This window comes from Platalea leucorodia (assembly GCF_965183815.1).
Source record: "Platalea leucorodia genome assembly, chromosome: 16".
NCBI classification, from domain to species: Eukaryota; Metazoa; Chordata; class Aves; order Pelecaniformes; family Threskiornithidae; genus Platalea; species Platalea leucorodia.
In genome coordinates, this window is record NC_138838.1 from 13760053 (window position 1) to 13778434 (window position 18382).

An 18382-nucleotide genomic window follows, 5' to 3' on the forward strand; every position below is an offset into this window, starting at 1 on the left:
CCCACTGCGGGCTGCCCGGCCCTGCTGAGGAAGACGCCAGCGCTTCTTCTAAAACACCAGTTTTTATTCATGAAACAACCAAAAGATGGCGGGGGGCGGATCCTCTCCAGACCGGGGTGGGGCGGCTGGGGCCGGGGCCACCAGCCCGGGCGGGACGCGGCGGGGCGGCGCAGCCCGGCTGGCGGCCCGGGTCCGGCCGCCGTGGGGTGCCGGGAGGTGCGGGGGGGACAGGCCGGTGGCAGAGGGGCCGCCCTGGGGAGCGCAAAGCAAGCGGGGGGCCGGGGCGGGGACGCAGCATGCTGGGGCACCGGGGGGGGGACACGGGGGTGCGGGGGGGGACACGGGGGTGCGGGGGGGGCAGGCCCTGTGCTGGGCATGGGCGAGGGTAGGGGGGGCACTCCCACGGCCGCCCAGGCCCCTCGACCCCCCCGGGCTTTGCAGGGCGTCCCGCCGCCCCCTCCCCACGGCAGCCCCGGGGAGCCCTGTCCTTACCTGGGGGGTCCCCGCGGCTCCGCTCCCCCTGCCTGGCTCCCTCCTCCGTGGCAGGGGCTGGGTGGGCTGCTGTGCCCCCGGGGGGGCTGGGGGGCAGGATGGGGCCCGGGGACCCCAGCTGGCTCAGCACCCCCTGAGCCCAGGGCAGGGGGTTGGGTGACAGCAGGACCCGGGCAGACCCCACAGGGGTCTAGGTGGGTTGGGGGTGGCAAGGGGGTGGCCGGCACCCGGGTCGCTCCCATCGAGTGCTTGGCTTGAGCCTCCTTGGGAGAGGTGTGCCCGGCCCATGCTGGGGGCCGGGGGGCGCGGGGGGGGGGCCCAGGAGGGGTGGTTGCGGCGCCCAGCTCCATGCTGCCCGCACCTAGATGGACACCTCATATTCCCTCGTCTCCTGCAAAGAAAACAGACTGCGAGGGGTTGGACACTCGGCGGTGGGGTGCCAGGGACCCGGACAGGGCATCTCCCACCCCGTAGGGCCCTGGGGGCACATCCCAGCCCAGGGACGGCCCCAGGGATGCATGTCCCATCCCATGCGTGGTCCTTGGATGAATGTCCCATCCCATGTGTGGTCCCTGGACAGTTGTCTCAGCTGATGTGTGGTATCTAGATGGATGTCCCATCCCATGCGTGGTCCCTGGAGCGCATGGCCCCTTCCCACACCTGTCCCACCCCATGCACAGCCCCTGGCACACATGGCCCATGCGATGCGTGGTCCCCAGGGTGCCCAGCCCCAGCCAAGGGGGTGCAGGGGCCATTACTTACTCCTGTCTCGTAGGTGGGGTTGTCAAAAGCTGACTCCACGGTGATGTGGTCATAGGGGTGGGAGCCAGTGAGGGGCAGCTGCAGCGCCGGCTTCCCCTGGAGCCTGTGGGGAGAGGGCAGCTGGGGCGGCCGTGGGGCTGGGAGGGCCCCATGGGGGGCCAGGGGCCACCTGGCCACTCACTTGGAGAAGTAGAGGTAAATGCCCCCGATGAGCAGGGCCACCACCAGCACAGGCAGGAAGACGGCGATGGCAACGTTGGTGCCCTCCAGTGCCGTCCCAGAGGGCACGGCCTTGGCCACAGCTGTCCGGGAGAGCGGGGGCTCACCAAGGGGACACCCCACATTGGCTGCACCCCAGGGTGCCCGTCCACACCCCAGCACCCCAGGCTGTCCCAGCAAACCCTCACCCTTACCGTCCAGGTTGCGGTTGCTGTAAAACTCATCGTAGGAGGCTGGAGGGGGGAGAAGAAAGAAGCCGGCATCAGCGGCGAGAAGCGGGGTGCCAAGCAGTGCCAGTTGGGTGCTGAGGTGGGTGGGGAGGTGTCCACTCACCTGCCTTGCAGATGGGAGGTGAGCCGCTCCAGCGCGAGGGGTGCCCGGGCAGGCAGTGCAGGCTGCCCTCGCCCAGCAGCGCCCGGCCGGCGGCACAGGAGAAGCGTAAGGTGGCTCCCGCTGGGTACAGCCGCCGCTCGGGGCTCTGCCGCCCGCCCACCGGCACGCCGGGGTTGTGGCAAGGCTCGTATGTCTCCGCTGTGGCGCAGGGGCACAGTGGCATCAGCGCCCGCCACCAGTTCAGGGGACATGCCTGGGGAGGGGGTACCTGACTCACGGATGCACTTGGGGAGACGGTCGCTCCACTTGGGTCCCCCCACAGTGCGGTCATGGCAGGTGAGGGTCCCGGTGCCCGCCAGGACGTAGCCCTTGTCACAGACGTACTGCACGGTGGCTCCCACTGGGAATTTAGGGCTGGAGACCACCCTGCGGCTGTGCTCGGCGTCCCCGGGGTCCCGGCAGGAGGTCACTGTGGGCGGAAGGGACCAGTGGTGACGGCAGCTGCCAGCCACACACCATGGGGTGGGGGGATGTCAGCGGGCACCACTCACCCCGCTCGCAGGAGGGCAGATCGCCGCTCCACGTCAGATCCCAGTGGCACATCAGGAGGTCAGTGCCGGCCAGCTGGAAGCCAGGGTAGCAATGGTAGGTGACCACAGTGCCGTGGAGCAGCTCCGGCTGTGAGGACGTCTTCCAGCCGTTGGCGATGTCCGGCAGCTCAGGGCAGGTGTCATTACGGGGGACCTCTGCAGGGACAGGGGTGAGCAGGGTGGCAGAGACACTGGAGACACCGGGGACGCCATCCCACCATGGGGCTCACCAGAGAAGTGGATGACAAAGCCTTGCCGATAGGCGAAGGTGCCAGCACCAGGGTCGGACTGGAACTGGACAGTGACATCAGCGGTGGAGGCATAGAGCTTGAAGCGGCTGTGGGCGCCCGTGTACTGGCCAAGGATGCGCGCTGTCAGGTCGTCCCCGTCATAGAAGGTCAGCATGTCCCCCATGCCCAGCCGCAGCCTGGTGTGATGGGGCCGTGAGGACGGGGGATGTGCAGACCCTCCTGTCCCCCCATCCCCGGTTGCTTCCACACTCACACGCGGACGTCCAGCATGACGCGCTTGTCCTCTTCCACGTGCAGCCCCCAGATGCAGTCCTGGCCCTTGCCGTACGCCTCCGGCCAGTTGGGCGACAGCACCACACCAGCTGCGTCCGTCAGCTCACCGCTGCACACCGCTGGGGGTGCACGCTGGGCTCGGCACCGCCACATGGGCATCCGCCACAGCCCCCCGGCTCCAGCATCCACTTCAGCACCCCAGCTCCAGCACCCACCATCCCCGTTGGCTCTGGCTCCAGCACCCACCGTGGCATAGTGGCTCCAGCATCCTTTGTAGCCCATCCCTGACTCCACCACCCACAGCAACCCTCAGCTCCAGCACCAGCTCCGGCTCCCACCATGGCCCTCAGCTCCAGCATGCACTGCAGCACAATGGCCCATCTCCATCACACACAGCACCCCCCAACTCCAGCACCCATTGAACCCCCAGCTCCAGCCCCCCCAGCCCCCTGGCCCCAGCGCCCACCACGACACGCCGGCTCCGTCTCATTCCACTGTGGGTTGCTGGGGTCAACACACTCAATGATAGTGGAGCCCTGCTCCAGCGTGTAGCCAGGGTCGCAGCTAAACTCCACCATGGTGCCCACGGGGTACCGGGGGTCGCTGGCCGTGAAGTTCCCATACTTGACGAAGGGCTCGTAGCAATGCCCCTGCTCGAAGGCTGCGGGCACAGGGGCGAAGGTCTGTGGGGGCCAGGCAGGCATGGTGATGGCCAGGTGCCCCCCTACGCCCCAGCCCCGTACCCTCATAGCGCAGCGCCATGCCTGCAGCGGCCCCGCTGCTGTCAGTGGTGAGCTCTACGAAGAAGTGGCGCCCGGTGCTGAGCAGCCCCTCGATAGGCAGGTATTCCACCTCGTAGGAGTCATACACCGGCGGCGCCTCCACGTTATTGCCATTGCGGATGATGAGCCTGCCGAGGCACGGCAGGAGCAAGGTGCTGCACCGGCCATGGCCAACAGCACCCATCCTTGAACATGGTGAATGGCACCCACCCTTGGGCATGGCCCGTGGTATCTTCCTTGAACATGGCCAACAGCACCTATCCTTGACCGTGGCCAATGGCCAACAGTGCTCACACTTGGGCATGGCCAACGACACCCACCCTTGAACATGGCCAACAGCACCCATCCTTGAATATGACCAATGGCATCCATCCATGGGCATGGCCAATGGCCTCCATCCTTGAACATGGCCCTGTGCCCAGTGCGCAGTTGTCCCAGGATGCCCCCCACCTCTCCAATCCCCCCCTGCCCTGGGGCCAAACCTGTCATCATCCTCTGCCAGCGAGACCTTCTCGAAGTGGAGGTGCAGGCGGTGGCCGGTGGGAGCCTCCAGCAGCCAGTGGCATGTCAGGTTGTTGCTGTAGTTCCCAGGGAAGCCAGGCGAGACAATGCGTCCCACCGTGGCGTTCCGGACTATCCCGCCGCATGCCGCTGCAGGAGAGGGACCGTCAGCAGCCAGCTGTGCCATGCCAGCTGTATCATGTCCCCCCTGGTGCTAGTGCTTACCGAGGCAGAGGGGCTCACGGGCACTCCAGAAGGGGCGGGTGGCATTGCGGCAGGTGAGCCGGCGGGCACCCTGCAGCTGGTAGCCGGCAGCGCAGCGGAAGCGGGCGTCCCCACCCGGGTGTAGGCTGCTGACTGAGACCTCCCCAAAAGCTGGCCGTGCCGGGAAGGGGCAGCTCAACAGGTAGGCTGGGGGCAGGCGGCAGCATTACTGGGGGGGGACGGACCCCCTGGGACCCCAGCCCACCCTGCACCCAGTACCTGCCTCCCCAGCCCCCTGGGAGCACCTGGGTGCTGCAGGGCTGGGTGACACAGTGCCTATCGCTGCTGGTAATGATGCTAAATGAGCCCATAATTGCTCATGCCAATTAGCTCTCTATTAACGTTCTTCGCCCGGACTGTGCCCGCTTAAACCACCAGCGGCACAGATTAACTCCACCATGCATCGCCACTCTCCAAATTAGCAGGGGAGCCCCCGGGGGAGTAGCAGGGCGCCCATGCTGGCAGCGGGCGCTGCCCCGTACCTTGGTAGCGGAAGTGGTAGGAGCCGGGGCTGGGGGGCCGGGGGCTCTGGAAGTGGAGGGTGAGGAGGTTGGCGGGGCTGCGGATGACCTGGCCCCGCAGCAGGAAGGACTCGTTGGCCAGGAGGGTGGGCTCCAGGCCCCCCACACTCTCCACCGTCAGTGTCTCCCCCTCTGCCAGGCTGATGTTCTGTACCTGCGGGGGACAGTCAGGCGTCACCGCCCCAGCATCACTCGGAGCTGGTTCTCAGACGGCTTGCCTGTGGTCGATAGCACACTGGAGCTTGTCTACATGGGGCAGCGCCTTTCAAGCATGGTTAGCAGTGCCATAAATCATCCCGCCACGCAAAGAGCAGCAGGGCCCAGCCACAGCACAGCCAGGCCCATGCCGACAGCCCCGCCAACAGCCAGGCGTGTGCTCCAGTGCTCCAGAGCAATTTGCTATTAATGATGTTAATTAAGCAGCACTGCGTGGTGATGAGCAGTGGCACTGGCGAGCGCTGCTGCGTGAGGAGGAGGAGCAGGGGCTGACTGCGGAGCTGCTGCCTCCTGCTCGCCACCGGCTTTTGGCACACCACGGTGCTGCCCCGCAGCAGCTCAGGTGGTGGGCTGGGCAGGGGTGGGGATGCACAGCCACGTGCCACTGACGGGAGCAGCACGAGGCCTCGGGAGCTGCCGCCAGCCTCTGCTCCTGGCAGATGGGCACCAGGTTTTCCTGGCTCCGCACCACAGTGTCGCACCCACCAGCATTGCTTACACCTTCTCCATCAGTTCTTCGTTAATTAAATCCCACATTGCTTCTTCCGTGATGGGTGCCAGCCACGGCAGCCGGTGGGCATGGGGTTCCCACCAGCCCACATGACTGCATCCCTAACCCGGGACCCGAGGGTGAGCGATGCCCTGAGCCTGGCTCGGGGACACAGGGAGAGGGAAGAGGACAGGGACAGAACTGCCTGTTTGCCCCACTGTGCATGGCCACTCAGCCACAGCACGAAGCAGGGGATGGACCACGCTTGCCTGCGGGCACTTGGCACCCCATCCCACCCGCAGGCCCCAGCTCACCTTGAGCTCCACGCCGTAGCCAGGGTAGACAGAGATGGTGTAGGAGCAGTCCAGGCTGCCATCGTAGGGCACGGTCGCCGGCTCCGGGGACACCAGCCAGCCCTCAGGGCCTGCTAGTGTCCGGTTGCAGGGAGCTGGTGACAGAGGAGACCCTGGCTCAGCCCCATTTCACCCCAGCTCCTACCAGCTCCCTCCCCGGTGCTCACCTGGCCCTTGCAGTGTGGTGACAGTGGTGGTGGTGATGGTGGAGGTGGTGGTGGTCCCCTCCTCATCCCCAGGGACCACGGTGGCTCCAGCATGGGGTCCCAGGGATGTGCCGGGGGTGCTGGGTGCCCAGCTGGGGGACGCGGGGCCTGACTCCAGCACGCCGGTGGGGGACCATGAGGAGTCGGCACCCGGCACGGCCCCCCACACCTCCCCCCATGGCCCCAGGTGCCCTGCTGGCGTGGTCAGTGGGTCAGTGGGGAAGGCGGCCCTGGGCAGAGCGGGAGTGCGTGGCGGGGGCTTTGGGGCTGGGGGCCCAGGGGCCGGCTGGAGGACGCCTGCGGGCAGGAGGGGGCCAGGGCCGGCGGGCAGGAATGGCGCCTGGCCCAGGTAATCCTTCTTCAGGAAGGCTTCGTGCAGCAGGTCCTCCAGCAGTGGGTGGTGGTTGAGGAGCTTCAGTGTCGGTGCTGTGCTCACAAAGCGAGCCTCCGCCTCCCGCTCCGCCAGCGTGGGCAGTGCCGTTGGCTCCCCCTCGGCCTCAGCGCTCTCCCCAGCCTTCCTTGCCAGCCCGTTGAAGCCTGGGGGAAGGAGAGAGTGTGGGGTGCTGGGGACCCACGGACTAATGCTACATCATAGACTGATTCTGCACCAGGGACCAATGCTTCATTCTGGACCAGTGATGTACCATGGACTGATGTGGCACCTGGGACCAGCCCTGCACCAGTGACCAACACTTGGACATGCGCTGATCCTGCGCCAGGGATGGATGCAGCGCTGGGGACTGACGCTGCACTGGGGAGCGATGCTGGTGCAATGCCACAGGCCTGTGCTGCACCAGGGACTGATCCTGCACCAGGGACCGATGCTGCACCACGGACCAACAGTTCATCATGGACCAACACTTCACCACGGGCCAGTGCTGCCCAAGGACTAACGCTTCCCTGCAGGTCAATGCTGCACAGCAGCCAGGACAGCAAACAAGCACGTCAACCACGTGCAGTGGGGCCCTGCCATGCCTCGCCCTGGTATGCCCTTCACTAGGGTAGCCCAGGCAATTAAGCCCTGGCTAATTAACACACAGCTGCACCCTTGTACCACGTTAAGGGTGCCCACCCCTCCTGTCACTCAGCCCTGGTGGGGACAGCCCTGGGGTTGGGTGTCCCTGGTCACAGCTTGTCCCTCTTCATGGAGGTGGCCATCCCGTGCTGAGGGTCCCCCGGGACCCCACATCCCCACAGTGCGGACATGCAGGTGATTGCTGTGGCTGCCGTGACCGGCTGCACCAGGGATGCCACCAGAGCCCAAATGGTGGGACCCAGCTCTAGGCCGCCAGTGCAACGAATCTGCAAGAGCTCAGCTTCTCTCCATCCACCTGCCAGCCAAGCTGTCCCCAGGCAATGTCAATCTGCCAGGGACTCCCTCCCCTCCGATGCTCCCCACGTCCCACCCACAGCCATGGGGACTCCCCCACCCTCCGATGCATTAGCCCCCAAGGAAATCTCCAGTGAGCCCAGCCCAGCCATTTACAGCCTTTAGACTAAAAAAAAAAAAAAGAATTTAATCAGCCCTAATGAGCCACCCAGCACCTCTCCCTGCCGGATCCGGCACCGCATGGTCCCCTCTCCCGGGGGGCTCAGCTCCCCAGCCCCACCGTGCCACAGCAGGGGGGATGCCGCAGCAGCACCCAACATCCCTCTGTGGCCTGCTGTGGGGTGCGAGGCCGTGATAGTGCGTGGGCACGTCTCGCTGCCGTGCACAGGCGCTGATGACACGATACTGCCAATTACTGGGTAATTATACCGATCTGTAGCAGGGCAGGGCCCCGCGAAGATTAATTACTCTGCGACTGCCACTTTTAAGGGACTATTAAGAGACATTATCTTGGGCTAGTGGCGCAGGGGGAGCTGCTGGGTGCTGCCAGGCATCCCTACTGCCCCACCACCCATCCTGTGTCCCCACCACCCCGGGACAGTGACAATGCCCAGGGCACAGCAGGGCAGCAGGGAGGTGAGCACCCGACCGCACTGCCTCTGAAAGGTTCACTTGCCCCCCAGCAAGGCCAGAATTATTTTTTAATATGATCCATTTATTAGAACATAAAAGTTAATGAGTTTATACTGAAGGGTGCCAAAATATCTTTTAGGCTTTAATAGCAAATTAGCGCTCAGTGCCGGGCCCTGTGCCACTTGCAAACCACCACAGACACCCCACACAGCGAAGGCTGGGGTAGAGATGCTCACCCTGGCCCCCTGCACCTCCCTGCCCATGGTCTCAGCTGCCTGGGGTGCTAGGGAGCACGGTGGTCCCCATCGGAGCTGCTGGGTGAGGCTAGACCCCACAGCAAGGCTCCTACAGCAGGTCCCATCTGGGTGCTGTGGCACCCTGGGCTGGGCAGTGCCTGGGCACCGGCTGCTGTCCTGGGCTCTGCATGGTGTGCTGGGTGCTATGGGATGCTCTGGGCACCATGGGATGCTCCTGGCACCGGAGGATGCTCAGGACTGGGGATGCTCTTGGCCCTTGGGGGATGCAGGATGCTCAGGGCACCGTGGGAAGGCAGAGGGTGCCCAGATGTTGCCACCCATGACCCTCGAGCACTGCAGGATTAGGGCCTCCACCTCCACAGATGCCTCTAAGCAGCTTATCTCCAGTGACCCTGCCGCAGCTGTGTCCCTCCCACGTCACCAAGGTGACCAGGGGCTGGTGACAGGGACCCCTGCTACCCAGCACCCACCCCTCCAAGCCCTGGCACCCAGCAGGGATGCCCCAGGGCTCAGGGTGGGCACAGACCCTTGCAAAGGGGCTGTCAGGTCCCCACCAGCCATGTGCCTGCTGGGGCCCCTTGGCATGCATGGCACGTGTCTGTGGCCGCAGCTGGGCCAAGGTCCTAATCCGTCACATTGGCTTTGCTGGGCAGGAGTCTATTAACAGCGGCCAGGAGCCGGGGAGACACCGGACACTAATCTGGCTGTGGCGAGTGGCCGCCCCCCCCGGCGGGAATCAATGCCGCCTGCTGTCACAAATAAATAAATAAGGCGGCACACAGCCGCCCGGGGAGTGCCGATCGATGCCGCCCGCCACGAAAGTAATAACGCAGCGGACGGCTCAGCGGAAGGAACAGGGCAGGGCCCTCGGCTGCCCCAGGAGCATCATGGCCTCATGGCACAGTGGTGCTCCGTGCCTCAGTTTCCCCATCGGTAGGAGGGGGCTGGCAGCCTGGGCAGGCAGGAGGTGCAGGCAGCCGGGTCCCTGGTGCAGGAGGAGGGCAGGGATTGGGGCTCGCAGGAGTCCAGGTTTATTTTCCAATTTAAAATCCAATCTGGCTTTGCCCCCCCAGCTGGGGCTGGCAACCATGATGAATGAGCTGTCAGGCAGCTGGCGCCACAGTCCCCCAGCCATGGCCCCCGCAGCCCCCAGCCCCCCCGGCAGGCCCAGGAGGGGGGATGTGCCCGATTGATGCCAGATCTCTATCTCTGTCCCCTGCCCTGGTGGCCCTGGGGATGGGGACCCCCGGCAGGGAGGGGGGCACCCTCCTGCCTGCCTCTGGGTGGGAAGGCCCTGTGGGCAGGGGCAGGCAGGGAATGAGGGTGGGTGCAGGCAGTGGGTGGGCAGGTGTAGGCACCGTGAGAGTACAGGCAGCGTCAGGATGCAAGCAGGCGCAGGTGGGTGGTGTAAGAGCACAGGCAGGGATGGGTGGGTGCAGGCAGCGGGTGGGCAGATAGGTGCAAGCAGGAGTGGGTGGGTGAGCGCAGGCATGTGCACACAGACGGTGCGAGAGTGCAGGCAGGTGCAGGCAGGGGCGGGTGGGGGCAGGCAGGGATGTGCAGCCAGCTCCCCACCACACGGCCCTGCTCCTCATGCCACCCAGCCAACATCGCTGCTACACAGCCAACCCACCAGCACCTGGCCTGGCGAGCTGGGCACCCCCTTGGCACCAGCTGGCACCCAATTGGCACCTACATCCTGCTGCCCCATGGCCTCCTCCACCCCAGCACTGCCAGTGAGCCAGATGCTCATGGACAAGCCAGAGCTGCCAGAGCAGCTGGGGGACAGGGGGGGACATGACCAGAGGGGTTGTCCTGGTGTCATCACCGGTGAGCACAGCCGCCAGCCCCGGCGGCTGCCGGGGGGAGCCCGGCTTTAATATTCATGGCGGCGCTGGCGGGGAAGCGTTTGACCTTGTATGTTTTGCGATTCTCCTTGAATTGAACAGTCATTTACCCGCTGACACGTGTCACATGTCGCTGCAACCGGTTCCCTGGAGCATCGCAGCGGCCGAGCGCCGGCTGACATACCAAACACCGAGCATCACTGACACCAAGTGGGCGTGAGGGCAGAACCCAGTGGGCACCAGGGTGCCTGTCCCTGGGGCTTTCCTCCCTCCCACCCAGAGGGTGCCAGCAGTGCCCCTGTCCCCTCCTCACCGCCCATGGCCCATGTAATCCCACTTCTGCCGCTCTCCCTGCGGAGCTAATGCATTTGTACAGCAATTTCCCTGAGCGGTGGCAGTGATAAATTGCATGTCTGCTGCTATTTCGGACCCAAGCTCTGGAGTGGTGCGGTGCCATGTCCCCCTTCCCCGCACCGGCAGTGCCTGAATTAGCCACCCCAGCCCTGCATCAGGATCCCCTGCGATGGAGCTCCCATCACCGGGCAGCACCCACCCTGTGCCACCCCAGGGTGCCCACAGCATGGGTGCCAGCTCCCCACAGGGCTCTGTGCCAGCTCCAGGCTCCCCTAGGACCCAGTATTGTTCACCATCCTGGGGCACCCAACTAGCAGGGCACCCCTGGGTGCTGGGGGTGCCTGCCCGGTGTAGGGCAGGAGGCAGGCAGGGAGAGTGCAGCTGCACTGCCCTCCTGGCTCCCCTTCCCTCCACCCGCTGCCGGTCACAGTAATTGAAATCCAGTTGTGGGAGGCAAGCGAGAGCTGCTTGTCAGGCTCCATGTTGGGCTGCTCAGCCATATCATCTTCCCCCAGACACCGTTCCCCCCAAGTGGGCAGGAAGCACAGAGCATCGCCGCCTGCTCCTGCCAGAGTCAGCATCCCAGCTGCCCCCAGCACCAGCCTTTGCACCTCTGGAAATTCAACGTGAGCATCCCCTTGCCAGTAAACCCCGCACCCTTCCCAGTCACCTCTCTTCATATAGAAGGAACCATCCAGTTCTGGAAGCCACCAAGGGCTGATGCCACGGCCACATCCCTTCTCCCTGCTGCCACCCCCCCAGGGCAGCTGGGGACCACCAGAGCCCACTGTGCCTGTGCATTGCCCCCACACATTGCCCAGCACCAGCTGATCTGGCATTTCAAGCACCTCTCTCCATTTTCACAGGGTCACAGCGGCACTCTTGCAGCTGATTAATATTTGATCCCTTCAGCACAGCTTGTTACTGCATTTAAATTATATATGTAATAACCCCCGCTGGCACAGCAAGCCTGCGGGCCAGCTCTCGCCGCCTCTCCTGCAGGCAGGGGATTGACCGCATCCCCAACCCTGGCCGATGGGACCCTCTGACGCCTCGGAAGAGTGGCGTTGGGTCTCAGTGTGGGGCAGGCTGGCGGGTTGCCAGGCAGATGGAGACATCCCCAGCTGCCTCCGACGGGTCCAGGTACCCCCTTTGCCCACCCAAGGATGCCTGTGGCAGGAGAGGTGCCGGTCCCCCAGTTGGCCCTGTCTCCGCGGCAGCCGGAGGAAGGGATGCTGCTGCTACCAAGCTGCTGCCTGCGACTGGAGGGAATCCATTACTTCCCTGGTTATAGGCAGCTTTCAAAGGCAATCTTTCAATTGTGCACATTTAAAGAATTGATTGGAGGCGAAATTATCCTCTCCCGCTGGAGCTGCCGGAGACACAACTTCATCCACCTTCCCTGGGGCCTGCCTGCGCTCACAGGGGGCCCAGCAGCCCAGGGTCAGCCTCAGCCCTCACCCCAGTGCAGGGCTGCACGCCAGGAGACACAGCCCTCGTGAGGCCTGTGCCGGTCTGGGGGTCCCATGGGCGGCACAGGGGAGTCCCCCCACTGCTCCACACCAGGCCCGGGGCTGCCCTTGCCATGTCCTTGCTCAGGCTCCTTTGCACCACATTTTCCCCCCCACAATCCCACTGCTCTGGCTCTGCCCAGCAGCTGCATGAAGCCCAGGGCCGGCAGCCCTGCCCAGTGCAGCACCGTGTGCCAAATCCAGCCCTGCCAGCACTAACCCACAGCTGGTCCTGTGGTGACTGGACTCCCGGGGGATGGTGGAGGTGGCTGGCCCAGCCTGCACCCCCACAGGGCAGCCCTGCCCTCCCACCCTCCAGCTTAAGAGCATTATCCAGATAATCCTGGCCTGGTGGCATGGCAACGTGGCGGTGATGAACTCCTCCGAGGCATACAGGGGACGAGCATACACACTGTTAGTTACTGTAGCAGACACCTGCTTACTTCCCTGGCCCCCTCATTGCACTGAGACCCCCGACCAGCACCCGCATCCCCAGGGACATCATGTCCCCCAGATGCATTGTCCCTGTGGGCATGGTGCATCCAGCTGACACTAGATGGTGTGACACAGCTCATGGGGGCACAGTGAGGCCCCATGCCCCCTGCCACAACCCATGCTGCTTTGACCCCAAATTACAAGGAGCTCCCTTCAGCATGGCAAGGATGACCCCCAAAAAAGCCAGGTCTGCCATGGCTTTGGAGAGCTGGGGAGAGGAGGGTGCGGTGGGGCAGGGTGTATGGAGCTGTGCCTGGCACCCACAGCTGCACCAGCACCATGGGGCCCAGAACCTTGCTTTCTGCTGGGGCAAACCCCTGCTGGCACTGGGGATGGAGCTGGCCCACAGCTGGGACAGGTCTGCAGGTCACTGCACAGGGTGACAGAGAGAGAAGATCAGGCCCTGCATTGCCACCACCCAAGGAGCATCACCAATCCCCCCAGTCTGGCTGAGGAGTCCGAGACCCCTGTCCCCATGTCCCGCAGCCCCATGGACACATCCCCACCATGCACCAGCCCATTGATGCCAAGTCAAGGCCATGGTGACACTGAGCATGGCAATGCTGCATGGAAATGGGGGTGCTGGTCTGGGGGCCCTGCCTGATGGGGGACAGGGAGCAGGTGGGTGAGCCCCATGGGCAGCTCCTAGCACACAGGGGGGCACAGGGTGGACGGAACCCCACGGCTCCCAGCCCTGGAACGAGCTTGGTGCCTCCCAGGGCATCCCTACCTCTAACACTCTGGGAAATGCACATGCAGAGTTTAATTAACTTTATTGATATTCAGAAATTAGGGGACTGACTAGAGGTAATTGCTCATTAGAAATCATTAAACTGACACCGTAAGCACCAGCCTCCCTCGGGGGAAGCCTGCCCTGCCCAGGGCCCTGCTCCCAGGACAGAGCCAGGGACGCAGACTCCCCTCCAGCCTCACTGTCCCCTGGCAGGGCAGGAGATGGGGGGTCCCATGGCCTTACCCCACTTGCTGCCCTGCGGAGGGTCCCCCAAACACCCCCCCCAAGCAAGAAGGCTGTGGCAGCAGCCCCGGCTGGCAGAGCGAGATGGGAATAGCAGTGGGCACACGGCCACGACGCCCTTCCCCGGCTGGGCTCAGCTGCCAGATGGGGATTTTATGTAACTCCCTGCACGGCTGCTGCCTGCAGCTCGGCTGAGCCGTGCAGGCAGCCTGCATCCACCGCCTGCATCCCGCCAGGGCCAGCAGGGCCAGACCCATGCCCGCTCCTCACCCTGTGCATACTGCCCACCATTGGCATGGCCGCAGTGGACCAGGGCACCCCAAGACCCAGTGGGTCCCCCCAAGCCTCGGCAGGTCCCTAATTCTGTTTTTTTGGGCAGCAGAGCCGCAAGGTGTCAAGGCAGCCTGTGCCCCACGGGTGGCAGAACCAAGGAGCTGAGCTGGGTGTTGGCTGCTCTCCTTGGGAAGGACCAACACCCACCATCCCCATGTCTCCCCGATGCCCTCCCCAGAGCCGGAGGGGCCACCCCAACGGGGGCAGGGGGAAGAGCCCCAGACCCAAACACCCACAAGCCCCACAGTGGGGACCGCACGGAGGGGCTGGCTCTCAGCCCGCTGTCGGGCGTAGCCAGCGACTCGAAGGGCTCGGCAGCCGAGGGAACGGGTCCCGCCGGGCGGTGCCGTGCCTGCCCAGCCCCCGGTGCAGCGGTGCCCCCCGCCCCCGCCGCTGATACCGACAGAGGGGCTGTCGCCGGAGCCCGCCGGGGGCGGCGTTGCACCAGCCCGGCTGCAAACCGCTCTGCGCGCCCCCGGCGGCGGGGGGGGGCTGGGATGCGTAAGGGGGGGGGATTCTCGCTTCACCGGGGGCGAGCGCAAGTTGGCAAAGTTTAGCGGTGACGGAGCGGGGCTGGGGCCACCGGTACCGGGGGTGGTTGGTGTGTGCGGGGGGGGTGACCCGTAATGGGGGATGACCGGGGGAGAGGGGCGGTCGGCGCGGGGCCGGCGCTTACCGTGGGCCGGTGCGCGGAGCAGCGCGGCGAGGAGCGGCAGGAGCAGGGCGGGCGGCGGCGAGCCCATGGCCGGCGGCGGTCAGCACCGCGGACAGCTCCGCGCTGCGGGCACGGCCGCGCCGCGCCGTAACGCTCCGAGTGCGGCGCCCGCCAATCCCGGGGCCGGGGTGGGGGGGGCTTCCCCCTCCCCCGCCGTAACGCTCCGAGTGCGGCGCCCACCAATCCTGCAGGCTGGGAAGGGGGGCTCCTCCCTGCCACCCCACCCCCAGCCCCGCGCCGTAACTCTCCGAGTGCGGCGCCTGAAAATGCTAGGAGCTGAAAGCTGGGGGAGGAGGATCTCCTACACCTCACCCCCCCAATACCAGCAATCCCCCGGGCTGGGGAGCCACAGGAAAGGTCCTCGTTGCCCACTCCCTCATATCCTGCCTCCCCCTTACTGCCGCCACCCCCCTGTGTTGCACCCTCCAAGACACTCACCCCAGCCACACACAGCCCCCACCCCTCCCCAGCTGCCCTTCCCCACCCTTAAATAGCCCCAATTGGGGCCGGGCTCATCATCCCTCAAGCAGGGAAAGCTGGGCCCAGGGCAGCCCCCGCAGCTGGGCACTGCACAGAGGCAGGGGACCTTAGTCCTTATGGAGAGGGGCCGACACTTGCTCCCCAGTCCCCAGCTCAGGGTCCCGCTCCCCTGGGAGGGCCGGGCGGCAGGGGGCAGCCAGCCCTGCAGCAGGCAGATGGTGCTGGCACCAGCACCGAGCGGCTCTGTGCTGGCTGCTGGACGGCTCTTGTGTGTGTTAAAAATAAAAAAAAAAAAAAAACAGCTCTTTGTCTAATAACCCCCTCCCCGTCTCTGTGAAAGCCCAGATGGCTTTGCCTCTCCATGCTGATGCTGTGCGCGGCACAGATCCCCCGCAGCTCGGCCAGCCCTGGCTGCAAACATGGCCCACACAACCATCACCGGGTGGGTTTTTAATTTTAATCCCAGGCCCTGCTTCTGCCACGGAGAATGGCAAACCACGTGCTGCACGGCTCGGCATGGGGAGGAAAGAGCAGCAGCCAGCCCCACAGCGCGGGCTGTGCACTGCCAGCCCCACAGCGCGGGCTGTGCACTGCCAGCCCCACAGCTGCAGTGGGAGCCGGGCAGGCAACAATGCCGTGGTTCTTCTTGTCCCGGGGGGACTGCGGAGCGGGCGGGGGGGGTAACTGGCGCTCCTGCAAAGCACTTTCAGCCTTAAACCCGACACTTTGATCCGCTGGTAGCTCCATCAATGTTTAATGCACCAAAGCCCTGGTACGGCTTGGAAGACGAGCATTTTGAGGCCAAATTGGAGTTTCTAATATTATGATATTCAAATAATTTTAATCCACCTGACACTTCCCCAGGCATGTACCTGGACTGCTAATGAGGGGCTGCCTTTGGTCGCTGTTGGTTTTGATAGAAAGCAAACAAGCCCTTTGCAGATGCCTTCAAAGCATTGGGGATGGTGAGGGCCGGGGAGCTAAATGGGGGCGAGCTCAGCTGGAGCTGGCATGCCGCAGCCGGGTGGGGGGGACACCCTGCTCCCTGCAGCCACATGGCCTTGGCTCCCTGGGGAGCGATGTTGCTCCCTAATTCTTTTTTAAGTGCTGGCTTGTACTTGCTGCAGGATGAGGCTGGCACAGGCCGGCAGGCAGCACTGGCATGGATGATGATGGGCTTTCAGGGAACTTCAGCCACCATCCTAGTGTACAGCGGGTGCAGTGGGTGCAGTGAGTGCAATGGGTGCAGTGGGTGCAGTGAGTGCAGTGAGTGCAATGGGTGCAGTGGGTGCAGTGAGTGCAGAGCTCAGCAGGCAGCAAGCCGCTGCTGAGCCCTGCCTGGCCTCGGCCAAAGCTCCTCATTCCCAGTTTCTCCAGCCCCACATGTCTCTGAGCTGGGGCAGCTCCCACAGCCTGCACCAGGCTGTTCCCCAAACCTTCTCTGCAACCCTCCCATGCTGGTGCCAGCTCCAAGCTTTCCCATCCATCCACCCAGCCCGCACAGCGAATATTTCATTTTTACTGTGCTCTCAGCGCAGCTCTCCTGACCCATGCCGGCTGCTTTAGGAAACGGTTTTCTTCCTGCCACAAGCGTTGCCCCTGGTTAATTTAAACCCAGGTCAAGAGGATGACGGCAGGGGTGCCAGAGAAGGGGCACAGGGCTGGGAGGGGGACCCCAAAAACTCACCCCAAAGCAAGATGAGCCCATGCAGCTGCTTTTTGGGGTCTGGGGATGCAGACCTCCCTGATACCTGGGAGCAGCTCTGGTTGGAGTCATCTGTGCAATGAAAGCAATGGCTTGAGGGGTCCTGCAGAACCCTGGGGACAGTCACCAGCACTGGAGGAGATGGCCATACCCCACCCACCGGGGCACGGCCATCCCCTCCAGCCTGAGTGACCATCCCCACACCCCTCCGATGGTCTCCCCAGCTTCCTAGTGGCACGAGCGAGGCTTTTCCAGCCCGATCTATTAACATGCCGTTAGTGGCAGAGGAGTTCATTTTTGCCATTTAACGTTTCATGGATAATTAATTATTCTTCATCTTCCCAGCAAAAAAAGGAAGGGCAGGTAGAGGGGCTGTTCAAAGCAAAAAAAGCAAGCTGAAATCCGGGGAAATTGGTGAATTATTTGTAACATCAAAGGCGAGGGAGGATGTGCTGATTTAATGGGGCACCGCACAATGCAGAGCCCTAGGCATCAAGGTGACGCTGAGACCAGCACGCACTCGTCGCATTAGTGGTCCTGGGCAGCAGCATGGGTGAGAGGCCTGGGGGGGAGCCCGGCCTTTGCCTGTGCTCCCCATCTGCGTCCTCTCACCTTCCCATCACTGTTAGCTGCCGGTTCTGCTTTTGCATGATGCCGGGGTGTCCCCATGGTCTGGCTGGGCACCGTGGTTGTGGGGGCTGGAAACCTCCCCCCAGCCCAGTGTGGGCCTCCTGCACTCCCTGATGCTTCATCCATCACTGGAGGCGAGCGGCAAAATAAATAATGATATTTAACATTTTGTAATAACAACAATTAACCAGTAAATAATGCCTTTTACACCATGAAAGCCAGAGTAAATTAATTCCCCTAATTAGCTGTCAGGCAGCACAGGGCGGTGGCAGTGGTGGGGAAAAGCCAGCAGCCCCTGCCCATGTTATCCCCCCACCGATGCATTGTTGAGTGTCCCCAAAGCCCAAATCACATCCCAAATTTTTGCAGGCTTGCAAAATCTGTTGCAGCCAGTGGGACATGGGGCTCTGCATTGCATTTCGGCTGCTCCAGCAAGCCCTAGATCATGCCTATCTCCTGTTAAAAAAACCAACAGCAACAACAAAAGATGGCAACAAAATAGTTTATGGCTGCAATAAATTCTGCCAGAGGGAAATGCTAGCAGCATTTCCCCTACCAGCCCCTGTCAGCATTTCCCCTGTCTGCCCCGGCTTGCTGGTGACATTTTCCCCACCGGCCCCCTGCCACTGTACAAGCTGCCTTCCCCACCAGGACTGTGCACCAGCGTTGGTGGGGGAATGGAGATGCTCCTGCCTGGCCAGCCCCGAGGAGTGGGAAGGATTTGGCCCTCACATGCCCCTGCTGTTCCCATAGGGGTTGGAGGGTGGCCAAGGCTCTGCCACCCACTCCGCTCAGCTGGACTCTGCCCTGTCCCTCCCCCTGGCTCGTCTCCCAGCTGCTGCGGGACAGGGACGAGGACGGAC

General features: G+C 63.8%; 1 protein-coding gene across 1 annotated transcript; it reads right to left on the minus strand.

The window, feature by feature from the left end:
• Positions 1–853: 853 nt before the first annotated feature.
• SEZ6 (seizure related 6 homolog) lies at positions 854–14732 on the minus strand (the record flags this gene model as incomplete). The annotated part of the gene is made up of 17 exons (XM_082328034.1): positions 854–883; positions 1255–1357; positions 1436–1556; positions 1668–1706; positions 1807–2004; positions 2084–2275; positions 2358–2552; positions 2627–2823; positions 2901–3039; positions 3387–3581; positions 3664–3830; positions 4185–4353; positions 4429–4614; positions 4950–5142; positions 6009–6142; positions 6215–6790; positions 14666–14732. The coding sequence occupies 17 exons, from the start codon at positions 14730–14732 to the stop codon at positions 854–856; spliced, it is 2901 nt and encodes a 966-aa protein (XP_082184160.1).
• Between the last annotated feature and the right edge of the window lie 3650 nt (positions 14733–18382).